This window comes from Calypte anna, chromosome 1, assembly GCF_003957555.1.
Source record: "Calypte anna isolate BGI_N300 chromosome 1, bCalAnn1_v1.p, whole genome shotgun sequence".
Classification (NCBI taxonomy): domain Eukaryota; kingdom Metazoa; phylum Chordata; class Aves; order Apodiformes; family Trochilidae; genus Calypte; species Calypte anna.
This window is the reverse complement of record NC_044244.1, coordinates 139,865,050-139,888,391: the sequence shown is the minus strand read 5'-3', so window position 1 is coordinate 139,888,391 and position 23,342 is coordinate 139,865,050. Positions and strand designations below refer to the sequence as shown.

The window sequence follows — 23,342 nt, the reverse complement described above, 5'->3', positions numbered from 1 at the left end:
AGTAACATATTCAAGAAAGGGAAACGAAACTGCAAAAAATATACAGGGACCTGCAGAACAGAGGATGAATTGAGAGAGAAATGCCAGAGAAAAGACACCAAAGTTGGTCAAGGAGGGCTAAAAGTGCCCGAGCAGAGATTTCCTTGTGGCCCCTGGTGAGATGGCAGCTGTGCCCTTGCAGCCCATGGAGGAGCACAGTGGGCCAGTCCCTGAAGGACCATGATGGGGTAAATGTGGATTTGTAGCCCCTGAAGTGTCACGGGTGGGCAGATGTGAAGCAGCAGCCTGTGCAGGATCACAGAGAGGGTCAGATGTGGATCTGCAGCCATGGAGGAGCCCGTGTCAGAGGAGGTGACTGCTCCCGCAGCAGCCGTGACTCAGTGTGCAGCCCGGGCTGGAGCAGTTCCTGAGGGACTGCACCTGTGGGAGGGACTCATGTCCCAGGGGTTCCTGAAAGACTCTGTCCCATGAGAGGGACCCCGCATTGGAGCAGGGGAAGAATGTGAGGACTCCTCCCCCTGAGGAGGAAAGCAGCAGAAACAGCGTGTGGGGAACTGACCCTAAATCCTCCCTGCCCTGTGCCTTGAGGGGGAGGCAGCAGGAAAGGGATCTGGGATGGGAAGAACGGAAGGGTGGAGGGGAAGGTATTAAGATCTGACTATGTTTTCTCTTTCTCCTTGTAGATTAAATTAGGTTTTTTCCTTCCCAAGTCAAATCTGGTTTTTGCCTGTTGCTACAATTGGGGAATGAAAACCTCCCTATCCTTGTCTGGATTAATGAATATTAAGGTGGAATTTCTCCTCCCTGTCCCACAGTAGGAGTGGGGGGCGAATGAGCAGAAGCCTGGCTGGTACCACCCAGGCCTAAACTGTGACAACTAAGTAAAGAAACAGAGAGAGAAAAAAAGTACTTAGACAATTCTTCTCTTAGCTAAAGCTGGATATACTACCAGGACATCATTATACTTCTAAAATATATGTAGAAAATAGCATCAAAGAAACTACAGTAGTTATCTATCTCTTAACAATTAGATTATCTTTGGTATATTACAGGAGTTATACAAAATATCACCTTCACCATAAGAAAGCAAGTTCTCCTTTCTCCCATATGTAACAGCACCCTAAGCATTACCTTACCTTCTTCGCTAGATGTTCTTACATGAAGTTTGCTTGTTGTGGATGTTTATTGTTCCTGTCTTTCGTCATAACAACACTAACTTCATTACAAAGAATATGCCACCAAAAAGTAACTGCAAATGGTATATAAGCTCTAATTCATTAAAACTGAAATCTCATCTAAATAGAAAGAAATACTCTGAAGAAGATCTGATAGTTAAGCTTTGGTTTTATGTTCAACAATTGGCAATCCCAGTTTTAAGCAACATTCAAGATGAATTTTTACTAACTTTTCATACTGTTTTCTTCAGACATACTATAGTAGTATAGTGCATTTACAAAAGGCTTCTGTCCTGCTTAGTTTTACTGCTTATTCTCCTAGCTACAACTAATGGCTTTATTATTTTTTAATCACAGAATTAATTCCGTATTATGAGGAAGTGTGTTTGATGAGAAGTTGCAAGTACTAAATCCTTACTGCAGCACTCAAGAATATCCCTTCTCCCACTTTACCCCTCCCTACAAAACTCGGCTGAAAGCAGGCTGATCAGGCCTGGGTTTCACTTGGAAATCCAATATATTAACAATCATCCAGCAAGTTTTGTCAAACCCAAGTACCCTGGACTGCTCAGTTCAAGAAGCTCAGGGGACTGCTGGAAAGGGTACAGCAAAGAGGTATAAAGATGACATCTCTCATATGATGAAAGGCTGGAGGACTTGAGCCTTTTTAGAGAGAAGAGTGAAGGGGATCTTAGCAATGGTTATAAAGACTTCAAGGGTGGGTGTCAGGAGGATGAGGCCTTTTTTCAGGGGTGCTCAGTGACAGAACAACAGTTAACAGGCACTATGAACATATGAACACTGAACATATTAAGTTCCATCTAAACATGAGAAGAATCTTCTTTACTTTGAGGCTAGAGCACTGGACTGGGCTGCCCAAAGAGGTGGTGGAGTCTCCATCTCTGGAGACATTCAAAACCCACCTGGATGCCATCCTGTGCAACCTGCTCCAGATGAACCTGCTCTGGCAGAGGGGTTGGACTAGATGATATCTAGAGATCCCTTCCCACCCCTAATATTCTGTGTGATTCTGTGATTAACACACCTATATTTTAGGGCAAATGGGACTTCCGGCATTCTTTTCCACCCCACTATCCAAAATGTCAGTTTACAGTCTAAACTGCATAATATACAGACCTCAGTTCAAAGGGAAGAAGTTGACTAACACAGATACTTTACCATCTTTGGAAGACTCTGCAGACTTTGCCACAGCAATCATCTTTGTGGACGGAGTTTGATCGTGACAAACTTGATGCAAGAAGTTTATAGATTTTCCTATTAAGAGGACCTAAACACAAAAGGATTTTATTTTTTAAGTTATTTGCATATAAGAAAAAAAGCAAAATCAAAACAAAGCCACCCACAACCACGAGGACAACAGGATATTTTGTCATCTTTCTGTGCCCTTAGCTCCATAATCCCAGCTACAACAATCCAGAACTCCAATACTAACATAAAAAAAAAATGTTTTAAACACAAACTTCTTTCCTACCCTGACACCTCCATAAACAAGAGAATGGAAAGGAGAAACAATCTCACAGTTTTCCTCTGCAGTCAATTTTATTAATGTAGCTGTTCTTAAGATTATTTTTAAATTTCATCGCTATTTTCTTAATGGAAAACTAAACAGCAGTATAGGACCAACAGATCATCAGAAGATTAACTTTTTAATTCATACCTTTTTTGATTGCTCCATTGTCATAAAAGAAGGGATCATTGATTTCCTCAAAGTGTACTTGTCATGCCACAGCCTATCAGTTTTAACTGTAGGATCTGAAGCTACAAAAAACTGTAGATTGAAATAAACATTAAAATCAGAAGATGAATGTAAACTTTCTCTGCTTGTATTTAATTTCTGTACTCAGAAAGCTGTAAAAATATTTCTGAGTTGTTCTTCTAACTAAAAAAAGAAAAAAAAAGTTCATAGATAACATGCAGAGTTGTCCTGGCAACTGATGCATAAATTTTATCTTGAAATATGAACTCTGAAGAAAAAGGTTAAACAACAGCTCACATGATTTAATATCCTCTGTATATTATATAACCTTAAGTACCTCAGGACAAAGTAAAATGTACTATCTGTGAAACATCCACTAGGAAACAGAGAAGCATAGAGCATTTTTGAGGCAATTAGTTATGCAGTTAGGGAAGGATACATAGTTCAGAATGTAAACATAATACGCTCTTATTTTACTGGTTTTATTTTCACTCAAGCCCTTTGGGGTTTCTTCCTATTTTAACAGAGGTAGAATTCCAGAAGAAAATTCCAACACGAACTCCTGCAATTAAACTGGTGATCAAATGTTGCAGTCTCTGGACTCTACACAAGAAAATACTTCCATTTGTAAGAACCTATATCCACAAGACTAGTTTTGTTAAAATGACTTGTGGAAGGAGTCTGTCCTCATCCTGTCAAACAAAACATCCATTTTTTTGCACAAGAACTTTTTTCACTGCCTCCAAATACCACTTCCACCAAGAGCTGTTGATTACCTTTGTTCAAAAACTCTGCCTATGGTATGAAAACTGTAGCTTACAGTATAGAACATCCAACAGCCATTTTCAGTATTGCAAACATCCTCAAAGTGCACGTGTAAATTTTTAAACAAAGAATTGAAAGCTAATTAATCTAATGAAATCAGAGTATTTTACACTCAGGTTAAGATACTAAGATGTGTCTTAGAAGAGCTCAATTCTTTAAAGAAGTGATTCTTTGTCTCCTTGCAACCAAAGAAACTCACTTCAATGAGACTGTGCTGACTGGAGATAAGAAAGAAAGAGTTAGGAGAGCTTCAAAAGGCATAAACACATTTTTGAGGCGAAAAGGAACAGTTAACTACAGTTTGCTGCAAAGATGACAGATTAACTGTAGCATTCCTAGAGGGACTCTGGAACCATAAACCTGTTCTATCCAAGTTGAAAAAGTAGATATTTATGAAGCTGAGGATAACAATTGGTAGTCACAGTAGAATATTCTGAACTTTATTCAAAACACAAGGCTTGCATTCTGAACAGTTACAAAGCACTCTGGATACATTACTATTCTTACACTAAGCAGGAAAAGAGGGAGATGACTCTCTTCAGGAACAAGCATCTATTGTTAGGCCACCATTCTGTCTCTACTAAACAGACCCAGGATGTGATGCATTAAAGACAACATACTGCATCACTGCAACCTCCTGACATCACACTGACTGAATCCGTGAAAGGAGTCACATTTCATGTTATTGTATGTATCACTTACCCATATGTTGTATGCTCCCATCACAGTGTACTTTTCAAATATTCCTCTAAGCTTCCTACAGATTATACTTCCACAAAGCAAACAGAGATAAAACATTTACTGTATCACACGTTACCTCATGGTATGTATCCTCCAGCTCTCCATCATAAATCCAGCGATAAAGGAAATTCAGTACAGGATGGGATACAAGCCCAAGAATGTGCTGAACCAGAGATCTCATGTAAGGATCTCCTGTTTTAGTGTAGGCATGAACTGCTGAGGCTAGCTCACCCCCTTTTCTCCCTGTAAGATCATAGGGAAGATAAACAGAAATCTATGAAGGAAAAATACATATACCACACTTAAAATTTATCAGCCTTTGACTTTATCTGCTCATATGACACTCAAAGGTGCCTCACAAGCAAATCTAAAATGTAGCAAAAGTACATTTTTTCATGTTGACAGGGAATTTCTAAGTGTTAAGCCACGATTCGTTAGTCCTAAGCACATTTCTCCTATATCATATTCTGTCTACTTTATAATAGCTTGGAGAAATGCAAATTTCAAGGCATCAGATCACACAAAAAGCTTGACTTTGATTCTTCCTTCCGCCCTACACGCCCAAGAAGAGCATTATAGAAGCCTTAGTGTGTTTTCCTTCTCTCCTGTACACGAGTTTCTCTCAGATATTCTCTGTGCATACACACACACAAAAACATCTTTCCTGCTTCTTGGTTATAGTCCTCCCCATAGCTCCTTTAGGCAGTATCTCCTCTTTTCTTACAACTGAAAGGTTAAGAGACTGACAAAACAAACAAACAAACAAACAAAAAACTCCCAGTATGTTTTTTTATTATGTTGCATAGGTTACAAGCCTCCTTGCAGCACAGGCTGTAGCATTCAAATTTTTCATTAATGTATTAATAGTAAAGCTAGCTTTTTTCCACAATTGTTACTAAGTCCAATCATTGAAGTAAACCATAAGTTAACTTTTTTTGCTTAAGATGCTCTTTCCCAAGGGCCAGAATTTCCATTTATTTTCAAAGATAGCAATGCTGAAGTACCCTCAGGGAGAAGCACAGCCTATGGGTCAGCTACAGGCCAAAGTTTTGGTCAAAAAAATCACTCCTCAGGATCTTCTTGAGGATTGCCAACAAAGACATGCACTATCTGCAGATTTTTCAAGTTTCATTGTTTCACATGAATCTGCAGACAAGTTGCAAATGACATATGGCATCATATTTAGAGTTGTAATAGTATAATACTCATACATAGAGAACAGACCAAGCCAACAAATTCATAATGTACCAGTGTTGGTTTTTTCCACAGTGCAGCATTCTCTGATTGGAAACAGCATGAGGTGTGCCTAAAATTTGAAGGCTTTCCCAAGCACATTCTAGTTAAAAAAGAAACCAAAAAAACAAAGCAACAAAACCCAACAAACCAACACCAAAAGATGTAATAGTACCAAAAGAGCACTATAATTCATCAGGGTTTTTTGCTCCAACTAAAGAGAGCTTCAGATGACCTACTCAACATTTTCTAAAAAAACGTAACAGTAATAATATTGATATCCACTTCTGTCATTCACAACCACTTCAAGTAAAACAACTTCCCCATAAATATTAAATGTATGTTAAACAGACCTTGACAGTGATCAACAAGTGCTGCAAGGGTCTTTAACCTTATTTTAGGATCATATGTCCAGACCAGGAGACGGCGAAGTGTTAAGCTGCTCTCAAGTCCCAAATTCACACCCTGATCATCTTCCAATTGCAACTGATCAAATTAGAAACAGAAAGACATATCAAGGAACAAAACTGGCAAAACCTGAGCAGAACTAATATTTCATAATATTTATTCTGAAGTTAACTGTCTTCTAATACACTTGAAAGATCCAGGATTATATGTCCTCTCAAAAAATCATTTGGCCAAAACCTGAGATCCACACAAGTGAACACAGAGAATCAAATATAGGTCAAAGTACAGAGACAAGTAGAAGTGACTTTCTAAGTCTTTGTGCTCTGTCTGCCCTAAAGAAAGCAAAGTGATGGACAGTCACTAAAGGAGAAAAGAACAAAGAAAAAAAGAGCAGAGTTCCTGAATGACAGCAAATACCAGCCAAACAGATGCTCAGAAAAAAATTAAAACATCTAAAGGAAAGATAACCTTGATAAATTCCTGAATACAAAAATGCACTATCCTCTCAATTCCAAGACACAATCTTCTACTTCTTTTCAAGCAATTAAAATGTGCATTTTTTAAAGAAAGCATTTCTCAAAAAAAGTAGGTTTTTTCCATCACTTTTTATTTCAAAATTGACAAGTCACAAAGCTCACCTCTGGGATAATCTGGCTCAAGACTTGATAATGCCGATTTCTTATTCAAGATTCCTGCTCCATCAATTATAAACACAAGAAATGTCATCCTCTGTCAGAACCCTGGTTGGATGAACTACTGCTTTGTAATGACAAAAGGAACTGCTGTACAAGAAGAGCAAGCAAAACTGATGCCTCTCTGCAGTCTGTGCCCTTATAGGCTCTTTGCACCCTGGTTGCAGAGTTCAGGGTGTCAGAGGATACATCCTTGCTCAGCTCTTTTTATACTGGTTTTCAGAGCTGCCTTCCATGGATTTGCATAATCCATTTTTCAGCCTGTTGATTCCATCATTTGCCACGACATCCTAGAGAAACAAGCTCTGCAAGCTGGCTTCTCTTCTCTGTTTTATACCAGCCTCTTGCTGCTGTCACACAGCACCTCCTTTCCTCCCATAGTCATTCACCAAATCTCACAACTTTGCGTTTTACTCATCCCTCATTACTTAGGAACCCTCAGCCACAGCCTTTCTGTGCCTTTTCCCCTTCAGCCTCAAGAGACTCAGCCTGTCTGCTCTCTCCCCACACAGCAACTGTTCCATGCTTCTGAGTTTTCACTGAGCTTCTCCCCCTGCTTCATCTCAACCTCCTCAGCAGCTGAGAGGCTGCCATCAGGCCTGCACACAGTGTTCCACTGTCACACTGACACCTGCTGCCATCTTCTCAGTGCCCATCTCCCAGTTCCACATCCAGTCCCAGCAGTGCAGACAACCACCTGCAAGGACACCAAGATTTTTCCCAAACTGGACCTCTTGATGCCAAGTTTAGCACTGAGGAAACATGCATTAGTGTTGACTTCTTCCAGATAAAAAAAACAGTGTACTTCCCACACACCGGGAAAAGCACTTCCAAACAGATGGAAGACAAAAAATTCTTCTCACAAAGAAAAGCTCAGGGAAAGGAAGGGGCTATATTTATGGTGATGGAGTTTTTCTTCCCTAACAAGTGTTAAGTGTTCTGAGGTTTTGCTTGCCAGGAACTGGCTGGACATCCCCAGCACCTATTCTCTGACACACTCTCTTTCATGCTGCTCCTTGCCATGAACAGAACATCCAGAGTACCAATTTTAGCAAGCTTTCATTAACAGATTGGGAGGTTTCACTCTGCTCTACCTTCTCCAGACCATCAATATCAACTCCAAACAATGCCAGCACCTAACTTTGGTGCATGCTACTGAGCTTCCAGGCTTTCAGGTCACAGTGAATCTCTCCTCTACTGCTGGGTCTCTCTCCTTTCTTTCACAGCTTTTGGGAAGGAATCTTGCAAGGAGCTTCTTAAAAATCCAAATATAACATGCCTTTGGGATACCCTTTAGTCAGGTAGTGAGGGACATCCACAGAAACTTCATTCTGCTAGTGCAGCAAACCTTTACATTACAGACACTGTTCCCAACCAGAATGAGTTTAATCAATGTGCTCAACACACTTATAAACTCCTAACACTGGAGATGAATCTGGCAAGGAACAAAGAAAGCAACAAGAAAAGCAGTAAAAGAAAAATTTGGAGAAGCATGGGTCCAACTACTGCAGAGTGCTGGGGAAGTGGTGACAGGAAAACAGAGAAAGCTGAGGTACTCAGTGCCTTCTATGGTTTGTTTTATTTGTCAAGATTTGTCTTTGGGAATAGCAGATGTCAGAGGAGAGGGGAAATCTGGAACAAGGGGGACTTATCTGTGTGGAGACAGATCTGTTAGGAAAACAAACTGGATGTAATTAAGTCAACAAAACCTGATGGGATGTACAAGTGCTGACCAGTGTCAAGTGCAAGGCCACTCTTGATTGTCTTTACAACAGCACAGCAATCAGAAGAGGTTCCTGATGACTGGCAGAAAGCAAATGTCACTCCACTTATCAAAAAGGAGATTCCACAGAAATATGTAACAGTAAGATTCATCTCATCCCCTGGGATGCTGACACAGCAGCTAATCCCAGAAAGCATTTCAAAATACATGGAAGACAAAAATTTCTTCTCACGAGGAAAAGCTCAGGGAAAGGAAGAGGCTACATTTATGGTGATGGAGTTTTAATTCCCTAACAAGTGTTAAGTGTTCTGAGGCCTTGCTTGCCAGGAACTGGCTGGACATCTGCCTGCTGATTCAGTAGTGAATAAATTCCTTGCTCTGCTTTGCTTGCACACACAGCTTTTGCTTTGCATATTAAACTGTTACTAACTTGACTGATCTGTCTTTTTGCCTCCCTTCTATTTTCTCTTGATTCCCCGAGAGACAGCTGAGCAGGAATGGACCAGGGTCAATCCACCACAAAGGCAAATGCTGTCTGAAAGTAACTTATTCCAGAGCTTTGCTTTCGTTTTTCCCTAACATGCTTCCCCTCCCACCAGACTCATCTCTTCTTTTGAAAGGTTTAGTGAAGCAGGAAAGGTAGAAGAAACTACATTTTAAGGAAGTCATACATATTTTCAAGGTCAAGAAATTTTAGAAGCTATAATAAATCAAATCTCCAGCAAACCAAGAGAGCAAACATATTTTGGAAAGAGCAGGAAATAATTTCAAAAAGAATAAGCGGACAGTTGCCAGGAAAAAGGCAAAAAGTACATATGACAGGCATTCCATAAGTGAGGAATGTTAAAGAACTGCAAATGATTCAAAAGCAATAAATGCTTTGAAAATGCTTACAAAAAGCTATGACTTCAGCTACAGATTTTTTTTAAATCAGAACCTTAAATGGCATTTTAGTTTCATGTTCGGTCAATTCTCCAAATAAATTTTTCTCAGTTACGAATAACAAACTCCTTCAAAGTCCCATATAGAAAGATACACAGAATGGGAAAAAACCAACAATTTATATTTTAGAGCTAGTATGCAGGGGCACATATCTATAAATATTTGTGGACAAACTTTAAGATTATCAGCATCAAGTTGGTCCATACATTGAAGAATAAATAATAGAACATTGAAAGGTCTGACTCTTTCAGTACAACAGAGGGGACATGGAAAATGCACCAACTGCTCCATACAGAACAAAAAGTTGAAACTGTTGTTACTAACTGCTAAACCATGTATTGCTTGAAACACAAATAATTTTTTTCCTCCCTTCAAAAATGTGTCATGCTGTTTGAGATTTGACTGATAAGATATTCCACAAGATGAAACTGACAAAAATTATGCAAAATTTGGGCAGAAACTTAGAAGTGTACACATTCCTTGATTATTTAATACATACAATAACAACAGTGAATTTCTAAGAGAAAAGTATGCATAAGTATACACATCCAAAGAATAAGAACTGTGTCAGTTACAGAGATTTGTGTCCACTGTCAATAGAAACTGCTGTATACCCTTTCTGTTTTAAGGGTATACATTTTTGGAGACACTTGGGTAATGTAAAGAAAAATAAGAAAGTTAAATAAGAACCATTTAGCTTACCTGAGAATGTAAAACAGACAGAAGTCGATAGTACTCTTTAAGTTCCTGATGTAAGGCTGCACAAAAACTCTAGCATAAAAAGGAGAAGAAAAAGAAAAGGAAGAAAGAAAAAAATCATCAGGAAAAATCTTCCTGGTTTAACGCAGAATAATTTTTATCCTACCAACACACAGAAATTTCTTAAACCAAATCAAGCTACAAGTTTTGGCACAAAGCCAGCTCTAAGAAAACTGGCAAACATACAAGTACTTCTCTAATAGATGCACAGGGCTTTTCCAAAAATATAAATACATGGTGAATTGACTTTCTTTTTTTTTGCTATCTCAATTTTACCAAAGGATTAAAATATGAGAAGCACAACTCTCCTAGAAGATGCATCATCTCAGTTAAGACATCAGTAAATACCATAGGGATGTGTAAATCATAACATGACCCAGAAGATATTTTCTTTAATGATTACATAAAATGCAGTATGTAGTAAAGTAAGAGAGTTTCAATTTCAGGAAGGCCTCTAAAAGCAGAACACAGAAGTTAGGCAACCATCACTTTAGTTACAGTATAGACTATAAGGCATGAACAAGAATCATGATGCTCATAAAAGATAACTCCCAGTAAATACTGCTGGATCAAGTATTCTACATTTTTGACCTTTTAGCAATTGACAGTTGTACACAATTCTTCACTTGATACGGAAACAACACTAAGTATAACCCAAGAAATCTATAAAATGTGCTGAAGCTAACAGACCTGAACAAAAGCAAATTTTCCTCTTTATAAAACAATTCTGAGCAGAGATACTTAGCTACTTTGGGTTGTTTAAAGATAAAAAAAAATGCAAGTAAATTTTAAAAACAATTTCTGAAAGAATACTTGTTTAGTATACAGATCGTTTTCCATGGTTTGGGGCCGTGGGGTTTGTTGTTAGGTTTTTTTTTGTAATGTTCTTTATCTAACATACAGACTAAAAAATCTCCTGCAACACCTTTGCTAAAACAAAATTTAAAATATGAGTCATTACTTTGAACTTCATTGAAAATTTCTCTACTTTGGCAGTTTGTTTTTCAATTTTGGTTTTGTTTGGTGTTTTGAAGAATACTTCCTTGCACGCACACACAATCTTCAGAGCTGATTTCTTATCCCATTCTTGGTTACTGATTGTGGTATCTATTTCAGTGGACTTCATTTTAATAGGAAATTCACTAGAACTTTCACAGAATCACAGAACTGTCATGCTTGGAAAAGAATTCTAAGATCACAGAGTCCAACCGTTAACATCACCCCAGCCCCCACTCAAAAACCAAACCAAAAAAACCCAGATATGTATCACCATGTCCACTAGACCATGCCCTGAAGTGCCTCATCTACACATTTTTTTAATACCTCCAAGGATGCTGACTCCACCATCTCCCTAGGCAACTTGTTCTGGTGTCTGACCACTCTCAATAAAGAAATTCTTCCGCATACCTAGTCTAAACCTTCCCTGGTGCAACTTCAGTCCATTTCCTCTAGTCTTATCACCATTTACTTGAGAGAAAAGGCCAACACCTACCTCACTACAACCTCCTTTGAGGTAGCTGCATAGAGCATTTAGGTCTCCTCTCAGCCTCCTCCAAACTAAACATTCCCAATTCCCTCAGCCTCTCTTCACAGGACTTGTTCTCCAGACCCTTCAGCAGCTTGGTTACCTCTATCTGAACTCTCTCCAGCAGCTCAATGTCCTTCTTGTAGTGAGGGGCCCAGAACCAAACACAGCACTTGAGGTGCCCACTGCTAAGTCCAGGGACACAATCACTTCCCTTCTCCTGCTGGCCACACTATTCCTGACACAAGCCAGGATGCTGTTGGCACACACTATACAGCTGGCTGCCAACCAACACCAGGTCCTTTTCCTCCAGGCAGCTTTCAAGCCACTTCCCCCAAAGTCCGTAACATCGTTTCAGGTTGTTGTGACTGAAATGCAGGATCCAGCACAACCTGGTTGAGGGGTTTCACCACAACCCCTTTTAAACCCATAGCTAAAGCGATTTGGAAAAAATTGGGAAAACCTCACACAAAAAGAACCCAAGAGCTTAAAGTAAAATATTCCCTAGAGTACTGTACAGGGAGAAATCAATTCTATAAGCACAAGATGAACATAAATCCTCTTTCCTACTAAGAGGCCTACCTGCTAAGAGGCTAAGCCCAAAAAAACCTCACATCATTTAATCTTGCCATTGTATGCTTTGTAAGAAAAGAGGGTTTCTCTCTTCAACTCAGTGTTATATATTAGAAATTTGAAATTCATTTTTATTCTAGAGAACACAGAAGGGAAAAAGAAAGCCCCTTATGTGTAACCTCATTTTTCATTTCTTCTCACTTGCTTCTTCACTACATTTTTGAACCAATAAAGTATCACTTGCCAGGATAGAGCCCAGAGAAGAGCCTCCAAGGAAACATCAAAGGTGCTATCCATCTGCTCAAAAAGGGAGAACAATAATCACTGACTTTAGCAGCCAAAAGGATTTAGGATCCAGCTGGCCATCAACTTTTCAGACATGCTTTAAAAGTTAAAACTTGCATCCAGTGCCAATGCCTGCATTACAAATCACAAATTTTTGTTTCCCAAACTGTTATGAAAAACTGGACATTATCCTAGAATTCTGATTTGGTCTACAGCAAAAGAGAATTCAGGAAGGAAACAGAATGCTTGTTCAAGAGAAAAAAGTCAAAATGCCCATTAGCTTAATTTGATCTAGAAAGGCAAACTGTAATAATATAAGGCAAGTTATATTTAATTGCTGATTATTCTTTCTGCTTTCTGATGACAAAGTAGAACTTAGCTACTGAGCAGCAAAGGTAGAAGAATACAATGTTAGTGAGTGAGAGTGTTACACCTCTAGTAATTGTGAATTTCTGACATTTTATATGGTAAAAACAGTCACCAGAATCATATTAAGAGGTGACAGACACCTTATCCTACACATCTATGCAAGCATTCCTTTAAAACATTACAAAAAAGATGCTTTAGAATGCACATGTATTCTTGTGCTGCATTCTTAATGCTGTGTGCAGCATCTGAAATTGTCAGCTACAAAAGCCATGAAGAGCAATGGTTCATACTCTTTGCCCAGATACTGGCACCAGGAACAGAATATGTGTTCTAATTTTACACTTAGGTCCTAGAAATATAGAGAAGTGTTTGCCTCGATTAAAATTAACATCAGTGCCATGCAGATTCAGCTAGCTAACTGCACAGCCTTCTGTACACAGTCTGAAACCTCTATATGGTAGGAAGGATATAGCACATTATAGTTCACTGAAGAATTAAAGTTCTCCCCTTTCTGTAAACTTGAAGATTAAAGCCAGAGATAGTACAAATAAGCATAAGCAGGCAGCTACTAGAAGAGTATGAAACTTCACTGAGATATTAGGGGAAGAGTGAAGAAAATGCATATACAGTAGCACTACCATATAAAACATGGAAATCAGTATTGGATCACTAGAAAAATAATTATATTTTTTAAAAGGATTACTCGGAATAAGAGACAGAAGGGAACAGAATAAAACATTAGAGAATTAGGAAGCACTACAGTGTCTCTACTGACCTCTTAAGAAAAATTAGATTGAAGGGAGAAGCACTTCAATTTCTTTGCAGATTAGGTAGGATGTTATGGCTAGAGGCAATGATAACATGTCTGTCCAGTCAGAACGGATAATATCCAGTTTTACAGAGGGAGCAAGTGAGAGGAAACGGGAATGCCTTAGCAGAAAATGTGGTTTTGGGTATTACAGCTGCTGTGAAGTTACTGTAGACTAGAAATCATGATGATGAAACCTATAAAAACAAAAATTGACATTCTTTTGATGCTGTATTCAAGTGCAAGGGCATAAGATAATGGGGTATTTGCATTTTTTTTTGTAAGCTAGTATGGTATTAACACATGAACATTGACATTAGCTGATAGAAGTGTCTCCCATGTAGATCAGCCTAAAAAAGAAATTGGTGATTAATTAGCTCAGAGATGCTACCATCCCATTGAAGCAATGTTTTTGTTTATAAACATGCATGAGCACTTAAAAATATATGAATTTTTAAAAAAGGGATATTAAGAAAAGGAATACAAGAGACTTTCCAGCTACAAATTATAGGAGCAACTCCTTCTCTATGACCAGCAAAAGCAAATGCCTTTCCTTTGCCTTTAGACTATGACCCATACCAGAAGTGGCAAACCATAAAGGGAGTAAATCAAAGCGTGAATGATCCAAGCTCCAAAGTTTACCCATCACTCTAATACTGCATTTCACTCAGCAGTTTCTAAGGGAAACAAGACCACAATATTGTGGCAAAGTTAATCTTTTATCTGACATACCTGTCCCACAAGTCCAAAAGCTCGATCCAAACTCCGCTGGTCTGTGTATTTTCTTATTTTATTATGTAGCCATCCCAATTCTGCAAGTCTGCTTGTAGTATCTCTGAGAGATTTGGACAAGCTCACCTACAAAGTTAGAAGAAACAACTTAATAATGTGATCAAAAGCCTGAATCTGCTTTATATTCAATCTTACACACTAGGGAGGGGAAAGCATGTAAAAAAACTTCAAACTAAGCCTTAAATTAGGAATCTTGTACTGGCTTCATATATGGGAGTCCACTTGCATCTTGTGAAGTGATAAAGTTTCTTTTCAGGATCTAATCTGCCCCATCAGTTTTAAATTAGGACTGTTGGAGTTATTCTATTCTACATAAAAAATCCCAGCCCTCCCACCCCGCAAAAAAAACAAACAACCCCCAAAACAAACAAACAAAAACCCCCAACAAAACAAACAACTTGTGATAATATTTTAGGTTTTTTACATCTTCTTCATGACAATTTTTCCCCTACAAGCCTCGTTCTCACATATGGATACAAGTCACCATACAGTACCTTTCCCTCCACTTTATAGCAGTTTTCAGAATTGCACATTTTTATGTTTTTGCCATCTATTCCCTGGAAAACATACAATACATCCCTTACAAGGTTCGCTTCAGTTACTTCAACAGAACCTAGAAAAACAAAACAAAACAAACCAACAACCAGTATTTAGACTTGTATGGACAATTAGTAATTTTTTAATTTGTAAGTAATTTGATTACTTCAAAAAGCTATTTGGAATCCTAGTCGAAACAGGAAAGAGAAAGCCTGTCTTTATAACCTGATAAGAAATGTTTAAGTCCTGCTAAAAACCTGACAGGAAAGCCAAGAACTCCCTTTACCTGTCTCTACCACTACTTGAGATTGTTTCAAACCAGGGAAGCTTCTTTGATACTCAGTATTTTGTATTTTAATCAACACTTCAGTCAGTTCTTAGACTTACCTTTTCTGATTCAATCAGCAGTGTAAACTCTTGAGGCAAGCACTATAATAACTTTATCTTTCTTTGAACAAAAAAATCAAAGTTCTTAAACGTGACATACAAAATAATCTCTTCTACATCCGTCTAGGAAAACAGAGTTAATCCAGAAGGAAGAGCTGCTCATTTAAAATTGTCTTTCAATCACAGATGCCACTGCTCAGTGAAAAGATTGCCATCTGCACAACAGCTATAGAGTTGGTAAACAGAAGAGTGTAAATACTGTTTCTAAAGATTTAGGAAAGTTTTTGCCATTGCAGCATACATTTTGCTTCTGGCTCATATCTCTAGAGGTTAGATATGTTTGAGATTTAGGACATTTATTAATTTAAGGGAAACAGAAGACTGAAAAAGACACTGTGCAGGCCACTGCAACTACTCTCACCTTTTACGGGTGAAACGTCACCATCTGCTTATGCAACTTTATTTAAGATACCAAGAATGAAACAGTTTTGACAACTGCTACCCAGAAGCTGAAGTGGTACAACACACTTCTCCCAAATTTGACAGCACTCTTACTCTCATCAGTTTGCCTCCTCAACAATCCACATTCCCAGAACAAAACCAACAAAACATAAATTCTGTTCTTATTTTGGCAAAAGCAGACATCCTTTCAAGATTCTGTTTAAAACACAGACTCTGTGTTTTAATAACTCTTAAAATACCACAGTGTGCACAACAGTACTTAGTTCCTTTTAGAAACTCTTAGTGAAATGGTAGAAGATTCAAGTGTACATTACTTCAACTGGTAAATAATTCAGCAAGTATTAATATCAGCCATACAATGCTCCTGATTATACTGTCTGTGCAAGTACAGCAGTAAGAGAAAGTGCAATTAACAGCAACAACTTCAGAAGAACAAAAAACCTTTTAATTAGTTAGAAGAATTTAACATTCATAAAAATATATCTTCTTGATAACAGTCTTTTATATTTTGAATGCAGTTCTATTTCCACATCAAAAAGGGAACACATGTAAAGTCAACTCTTAGTCCTTACACACCCCCCCCCCCTAGGAATTAAGTAACAGCTGCTGGGTGACTGAATAAAACAAATTTGTACTCCTCTTCACAGGAATTATTACAATAAAAACAAGATGCAGTGCTAGATTTTTACAAAATTTTAGATATTTTTTGTATTTATATATTAAATTTATGATGTGTGTATAGATATATTTGTGAATTTATAAATATATTATACATATACACACATCCTCTTGCACATGAACAGTATTGTTAATTTGGTTCTAAATGTCAAATGCTTACCTTAGACACACCAGCACAACCATGTTTGGTGTATAAACTGTTGCTTTGTACAATGTTATTCATAAAGATGCAGGGGCTGACAGACTGTATTTTAGCTTCTAACTATCCACACTTATATAGGAATTATTTAAAAAAAAAAAAAAGAACATTCAAAAAGATACTATCTTTCTTTGCCAGAGAGTAACTGCACTGTAGGATGACAAGATATGCCATTAGTTCTCCTAGCCAGAGAAGTCTCCTCCTTTTACTGCAGAAGTAAAGTGGGTGGAAACTTACATAATAGCCACAGAGAAAATCTGTTCCAACAGTTTCACTTAGTTGCACACATATAAATTCAGAATAGATCATCTAGGCATTGGTTTCAAGCTTAGCATCACTTCAATCAATGAAGTAAATCAGCCATATTTATTCTATTAACAATATGTTATGTCAATTTCTCTAAATTCAAACACTACAAAGTATCCTGATTTAAAAAAAAATTAGTTTTAGGAGTCTATTGCAGTGCACATTTCCAAGTTTTAAAAGATAAAAGCACAAATAGATGAGTCTATTTCAACAAGTTTTATTCACTGAGCTCTCTGACTTTCTAAAAACAGTAGCATCTTCAGAAGCTTAATCATCAAAAGTGTGATCACTACAAACCACAATCACTTGATTCTGACAAACGCTATAATTAAGGCAGTCATTTAAGAACACATTATCAAACCAGTCATGACAAAGAGAAATTAACAGTCAGCCAAAGAAATTCTGGCCAAATGTACTTAGTCATGCACATTTGCCTTTATTATTCTATTGAAGACATTCTAGCAAAACACTCCTCAAAAAGGTCAACACCCTATAAAACTATTTCAAAATCATTAAAAAACAAACAGAATATGTAGAAAACTATTGTAAAAAGTTATCTTCAGCAAAAGCATCTTTGCTCACCACTTGTATCCCCTTCTCTCCTCGACCTTGGCACCCCACGGGAGACAGGATTTGCGAAGCCTTTTGAGGTAGCGCTTTGTAAAGAAGGCTGATTCGCCGCTAGAGTCCACGCCAGTCGGGACCCCAACTGCTGACGGAGGCAATCTCCAACACTTGGAGCTTGAAAGGATTGTCTAGAAGGAGGAAAGGAACATCTTTAAAAACTTTGATTCTGCACCATCGCCTGGTTTGGGTTATGCAAATTCTGAAAAATGCCCTAAGCCTGAGTTTGGGTTTTGTGGTTGGTTTTTTTGGGTTTTTTTGGTGGTGTTCTCAGTTTGGTTGGTTTTATGTTTGTTTGTTTTAGTAAAGTAGCCTTAGAAAGGTGAGAGCTTACAGACAATATATTGCTTCCTTCTTTTACTAGAAAAGAAAGGTATGAATTTGACAAATATATCAAAGAATTACTTTGTTCACACTGAAATGTGAAGAAATACTGATGTGGATTGGAAGTGAAGTTAACTATAAATAATAGTCATAATAAACAATAAATATTTAAGTTTTGTTATCACTTGAAACTGTTGTTCCTTGCCAAAAGGATTAAAGGAACTTATAGGAAAGTTACCTTTCCTACTACTCTGCTCCTCAGGATAGCTTCTATCAAGTGCGTGAAGACATGATTGAGGAAGAGCATCTAGACAAGCTCCAATTTCCCCTTGACCACTTCCCTGGAGGAGGCAGGCACCCTTTCTCTGGGGAACCTGTTACAGTGTTTCATCATCCTCACCATAAAGAATTTCTTCCTCAGGTCTAATCTAAATCTCACCTCTTCCATCTTGAAACCATTCCTGCCTCCTCCCATCACTACATGCACTTGAAAAAAGTCCCTCCCCAGCTTTCCTGTGAGCCCCTTCAGGCCACTATAACATCTCCCCAGAGCCTTCTCTTCTCCAGGCTGAACAACCTCAACTCCCCGAGCCTGTCCTCATAGAAGAGCTGTTCCAGCCCTCTGATCATCTTTGTGGCCCTTCTGTGGACTCATTCCAACAGCTCCATGTCATTCCTGTGTTGAGGGCTCCAGAACCAGACACAGTACTCCAGGTGGGATCTCACAAGAGCAGAGTAGACAAGCAGCCACGCTTCTTTTGATGCAGCCCAGGATACAGATGGCTTTCTGACAGCTCATGTTGAGTTTTGCATCAACCAACACTGTCCAAGTCCCTTTTCTCAGGGCTGTTCTCAATTCATTCTCTGCCCAGCCTGTATTTATGTTTGTGACTGCTCTAATCCACACGCAGGCAATTTAGCCTTGTTGAACCTCATGAGGGTGGCATGGGCCCACCTCCCAACCCTGTCAAGGTCCTTCTGGATGGCATTCCTTCCTTCCAGCATCTTGAGTGCACTTACACACAGCTTGGTGTTCTTGGCAAACTTGCTGAGGTTGCTCTCAAATTATATTAGGAAATTGGTCCTATCATAACCCATGAAGTTTCTATTATGACAAAATACCAGTGCTTTGCTAACTTCTGCACCCCATATGATTTAGTTTTTTCTTTTTATTATGTTTTCTTGAGTCTTTCCAACATAAACCACAGTTAATCTTGAAAAGTGATGTCCCCACTGTTTTTTGGACAAAGGCGTTATTTCAAGACCTTTCTGTGCAAGGCTGAAGCAACTATGGAAATAATTTTTCACAATTTTTGTTCATTTTTCCATGTTTAACTTCTGTGGAACAATGTATTTCCACACATTCATTTTCCCTCCAGAGAACACAGACTCTCTGCAGTACCTGTCTGTCACGATTTGTAACAGGGATAACTCAGCATGATATCCAATGACACAAGAATGGCTCAAATTTTGAGCATGTTACAGTCTGCACTGGCTTTTTTTAACCAAGTCAATACTTGCAGAATCATGTTATGGTTTCATGGGGCATGGTTTTATTCCTTAAAAATTGGAATTATTTGGTATTTGAATGCTTCCATTCCAAATGCAGAATCTGGCTGGTATGAACAGACAATTAAACCACTGTTAACAGTAGGTGTTTTAGAATTCTTTTTCTAATTCTTTTTCTAATAGATAATTCCTTTTTCAATGAACTCTTATACACATTTAAAAAACAATCAAACAAACAAATAAGCAACCCTTGTATACTCAAGAGGTGAGACTGCTCTAGTACAATAGGTGACCTGCTGTGAGCATGCTTAAAAAGAAGGACCATGCAAGAAAGTCACTCATTTGAAAATGGAGGATGGTTAAGTCAAATTATTATACTCTGTCTTAGGAATAATTTCTAAAAGGAACTTGAGTGAGGACTTGAAATCCAAGGTATTTACGCAGGAAAGATAAAGACTGTTTTGAAGGGTCTCAGAGAACTGAGAAATATGGAAGAGGACTTGGCACTAGAATCCAAAACAGTTAATCCAGTAAAACACCAGCTGTTCAGCAGACAGCTAAGGTAAATTTAAAAATGGATACACTTAGCCAGTCAAGCACCTATAGAGGAATTTCCAACAGCATACAAATGGGGAGGATGGGGAAAAGCAAAGAAAGAAAGAAAAATAAATTTAAAAAAAAAAAATAATCAGATCATCTCTAGCCTTCCCCGACCTATCCGTAAGGTAAAAGAGTTTAACTTACCCTGGAAGGAGTGATTGTGGAGTTGGTGTTGGTCCATTCAGGGTATAGAGGCTGATGCTGCTGATCCCACTGCTCCCCATGCTGCCAGAACTCTGGGCAGACTGAGCACTGCGGTCTTGGTAATTCAGTGGAAGGCTCTGAGGCCTGGCATAGTAATAAGGGGTTGAGTGAGCATCCCGTGGCAATGCTTGAGCAAAAAGTGTGGCATAACTTGACACCTGAAAAAGAGAGAATTTGAAAAAGGAGGAATAAAAAAGATCTGAGTTATCAAAAGTCGTGTCTTCAGTTAATATCATGATTTTAGTTAACTGGAGTGTAAGATTCAAGAGTTAGAAACAAAACAAAACCTGGAGATCATATTTATGAAAAGTTGTTGTTACAATCAAAATAACAAAACAGAAAATCCCTCACAGTCATCAAAAGTACTTTTAGTAATACCGTTTATTTTTGCCTGGAAATTGTCATTAGTAATAGCTGCAAGAAGTACTCGATTGCTAGCAGAGCTGCAACCAAAGGAGGAATTTTGCTGTCCTTACTTCATTTCAAACTCATTAGTATGTGAACAGACATTACACCACCAATCAGAAAGCAAACAATAAAACCACACTCAGCCTATAAAATCACAGCTTCAGCTACAAATGTTGGACAGCCCTTAATTTTAGGCTTACTATAAAAACTTTACACAGAAAAAAAGGCAGATACTTGTGTCAAGTGTGTTCTTCCTTTCAGCCTCACACACCACCACCACCACCACCACAACGTGAAGCATTCAGGAGATTCTCAATGACACCTAAAATAAGTGACAGTTTACTGCTTCCCAGAAGTAAAAAAAATTCTGCTCACTGACCTTGTTTGACTGCTTACGTGGATCTTCACTAAGGCTAAGCAGGAGGTAGAGTATTGACCATTTGTTTTTCAAAATGCCCTTTAAAAAAAGATGAAGACAAACAGAAATGAGCTGGTTCAACCTGATAATAATGAACTACTTTTTTTTTTAATTATCCAGCCTACCTAACATGTACATATGTAAATCAATTTTCCACACAAATAAGAGGAACACAGAGCTATGTTCTTTAACACAACAGGAGTGTGCAGTGCAGCCTCTGTGCTACTAATTTTATTAATTTTCTCCACTGGGTTCATGAACTCTCATCTGCTCTGAGATCAGCAACTACACTCAATTTTAAATTCAAAGTTACTAAGACAGAGGTTTATAAAGAGTTGAACTATTAGAATTCCCACACACTCTCACTACATAAAACGTCTCAGATGTGGATTCAACACTAACCTAAAGGTGAAGAAAGAAAATCTTTGGTATAATTTTAAGCAAAGAACTGTCTTTTCTCCACTTTCCCCTTCATTATCCTTTAAAGAGGAGCTTCGAAAGTTTAAGGGTTATCTATTTCTGTTATTTTAAGTGCCATTATAGAGCATACCAAAGTCTTCAAAGCTTAAGATACCAACATTGTTAACATGAAACTTGAAAAATTTGCAATACATTCCCTAGCAAACAAATACACAAATAAATACAGACTGTTGGAATAACACTCTCAGCAGCTTTAGATCCCATCTGAAAACTTACCAGCAGAACAAAGAACAATACTAAAACCCAAGTTACAGCAAGAACTTCGGAGAGCAAATAACTAAAATGTTTTAGATACAAGTATGTTTCAAGATTTGTTACTACATTGTTCTGTGACAGTAACACTTCCATCTCAATTGATCAAAGACATAGGACCTTGTGCTGAGATTAAGTAGTGGAATATGTCAAAGAAACCTGTACAACTTCCCACACAATACTGATCAGGACATGGTCTGGATACTAAGCAGTGTTGAATATAAAGGAAGCTTTAGGTGTACCAACATTCAACAAAGATTCCACCCCTTGTGAAGCAACGTCAATTAGTGCCATCAGTCTTGCAGAAAGCACTTCCAAGGTAACTTAGAAACTCTTTTTAGGCACATTTTCATTCTCATCTTCTATTTTTCCTTTTTCTCTGCAAACTATGCATTTAGGGTGTATATATTACATGGTTTAAGATTTTGGCCACAGAACTTTTCTTTCTTCAGGACAGAGCCCACTAGCCAAACTTACTGAAGCTCTGCCTTATTATCCAAGTTTAGAAGAAGACATTCTACATTATTATGTAGAGCAGAAGTGCACTCTGTTTTGATCTCCACAAGAAGAAAAGTAGAGCTATTGCATCTGCTGCAAACCAGCTAATCCAGCAACTCAACAACAACCAGTGAAAAAGGCGCAGTAACATTATCTCTTTTTCTACTGGCCAGGACACAGTGAGTCTAAGTGCCTCAAGAAGAGCAGTTTGCTCACCTCACAAGCTGCCACTAAAACAAGGATTGATCTCTTTTTTCTCTCTAGAGTAATGGATGAAGTGAAATTAAAACAGATTCACACAAGCTTTTTTCTTTCTCCTGGTTGTTTTCAAGAGAATTGCTGGAGAAAGGAAAAGCCTTGTTGAGTCAGAAAACGTATATTCCTTCTGTGACTCACTCTAACCTCATGCACTAATGGTTACACACCATAAACTTAACAGCAGGCTGGATAATAATTGGTAGAGTGAATTTTAAAAAAGGCAGAATTCACCTTACACCGTTTCATGTGTACAAGCTGCTAGGACAGGAAAAAAAAAAAAAGGTGGAAGGCTAGAAGAACCTCAAGCATCTGAGCAGGCAGCAAAATAGGAGGAAATGGCTGATGTAAGCTTGTATTACATACTTGGGAGAACTGATATAAAGAGAGACAAGGAATGTTGTTTCAAGCCATCATGCCCTGCAGCTACGTTGCTTGCCAAATGCAATGGTATGGCAATGTAGCACATAAGCTATAGAAACACATTCCAGAAAATGGTATTAAAAAAGTAGTATCATGCATGTAATACATGCAAGAAGAGGCTGAAAACCAATGTTTGAAGTCATGGTGTCTGCAAACCAGTGACACTCACTTCACTTACAAACCAATGCAAATAATACACAAACCTATAGGA

At 38.2% G+C, this 23,342-nt stretch overlaps 1 protein-coding gene across 1 annotated transcript in view; it reads right to left on the bottom strand.

Annotated features, from left to right (window-relative positions):
* Nucleotides 1–23,342, bottom strand: part of TUBGCP3 (tubulin gamma complex associated protein 3) — a 47,944-nt gene that overhangs the window by 10,119 nt on the left and 14,483 nt on the right. Inside the window, exons 4-13 of the mRNA XM_030469283.1 lie at nucleotides 21,185–21,262; nucleotides 20,338–20,555; nucleotides 17,719–17,891; nucleotides 15,062–15,180; nucleotides 14,508–14,633; nucleotides 10,159–10,227; nucleotides 6,045–6,177; nucleotides 4,535–4,701; nucleotides 2,854–2,964; nucleotides 2,355–2,463 (exon numbers count right to left, since the gene is read on the bottom strand). Coding sequence (XP_030325143.1) covers nucleotides 2,355–2,463; nucleotides 2,854–2,964; nucleotides 4,535–4,701; nucleotides 6,045–6,177; nucleotides 10,159–10,227; nucleotides 14,508–14,633; nucleotides 15,062–15,180; nucleotides 17,719–17,891; nucleotides 20,338–20,555; nucleotides 21,185–21,262 — 1,303 coding nt within the window. The remainder of the gene's footprint in view (nucleotides 1–2,354; nucleotides 2,464–2,853; nucleotides 2,965–4,534; nucleotides 4,702–6,044; nucleotides 6,178–10,158; nucleotides 10,228–14,507; nucleotides 14,634–15,061; nucleotides 15,181–17,718; nucleotides 17,892–20,337; nucleotides 20,556–21,184; nucleotides 21,263–23,342) is intronic.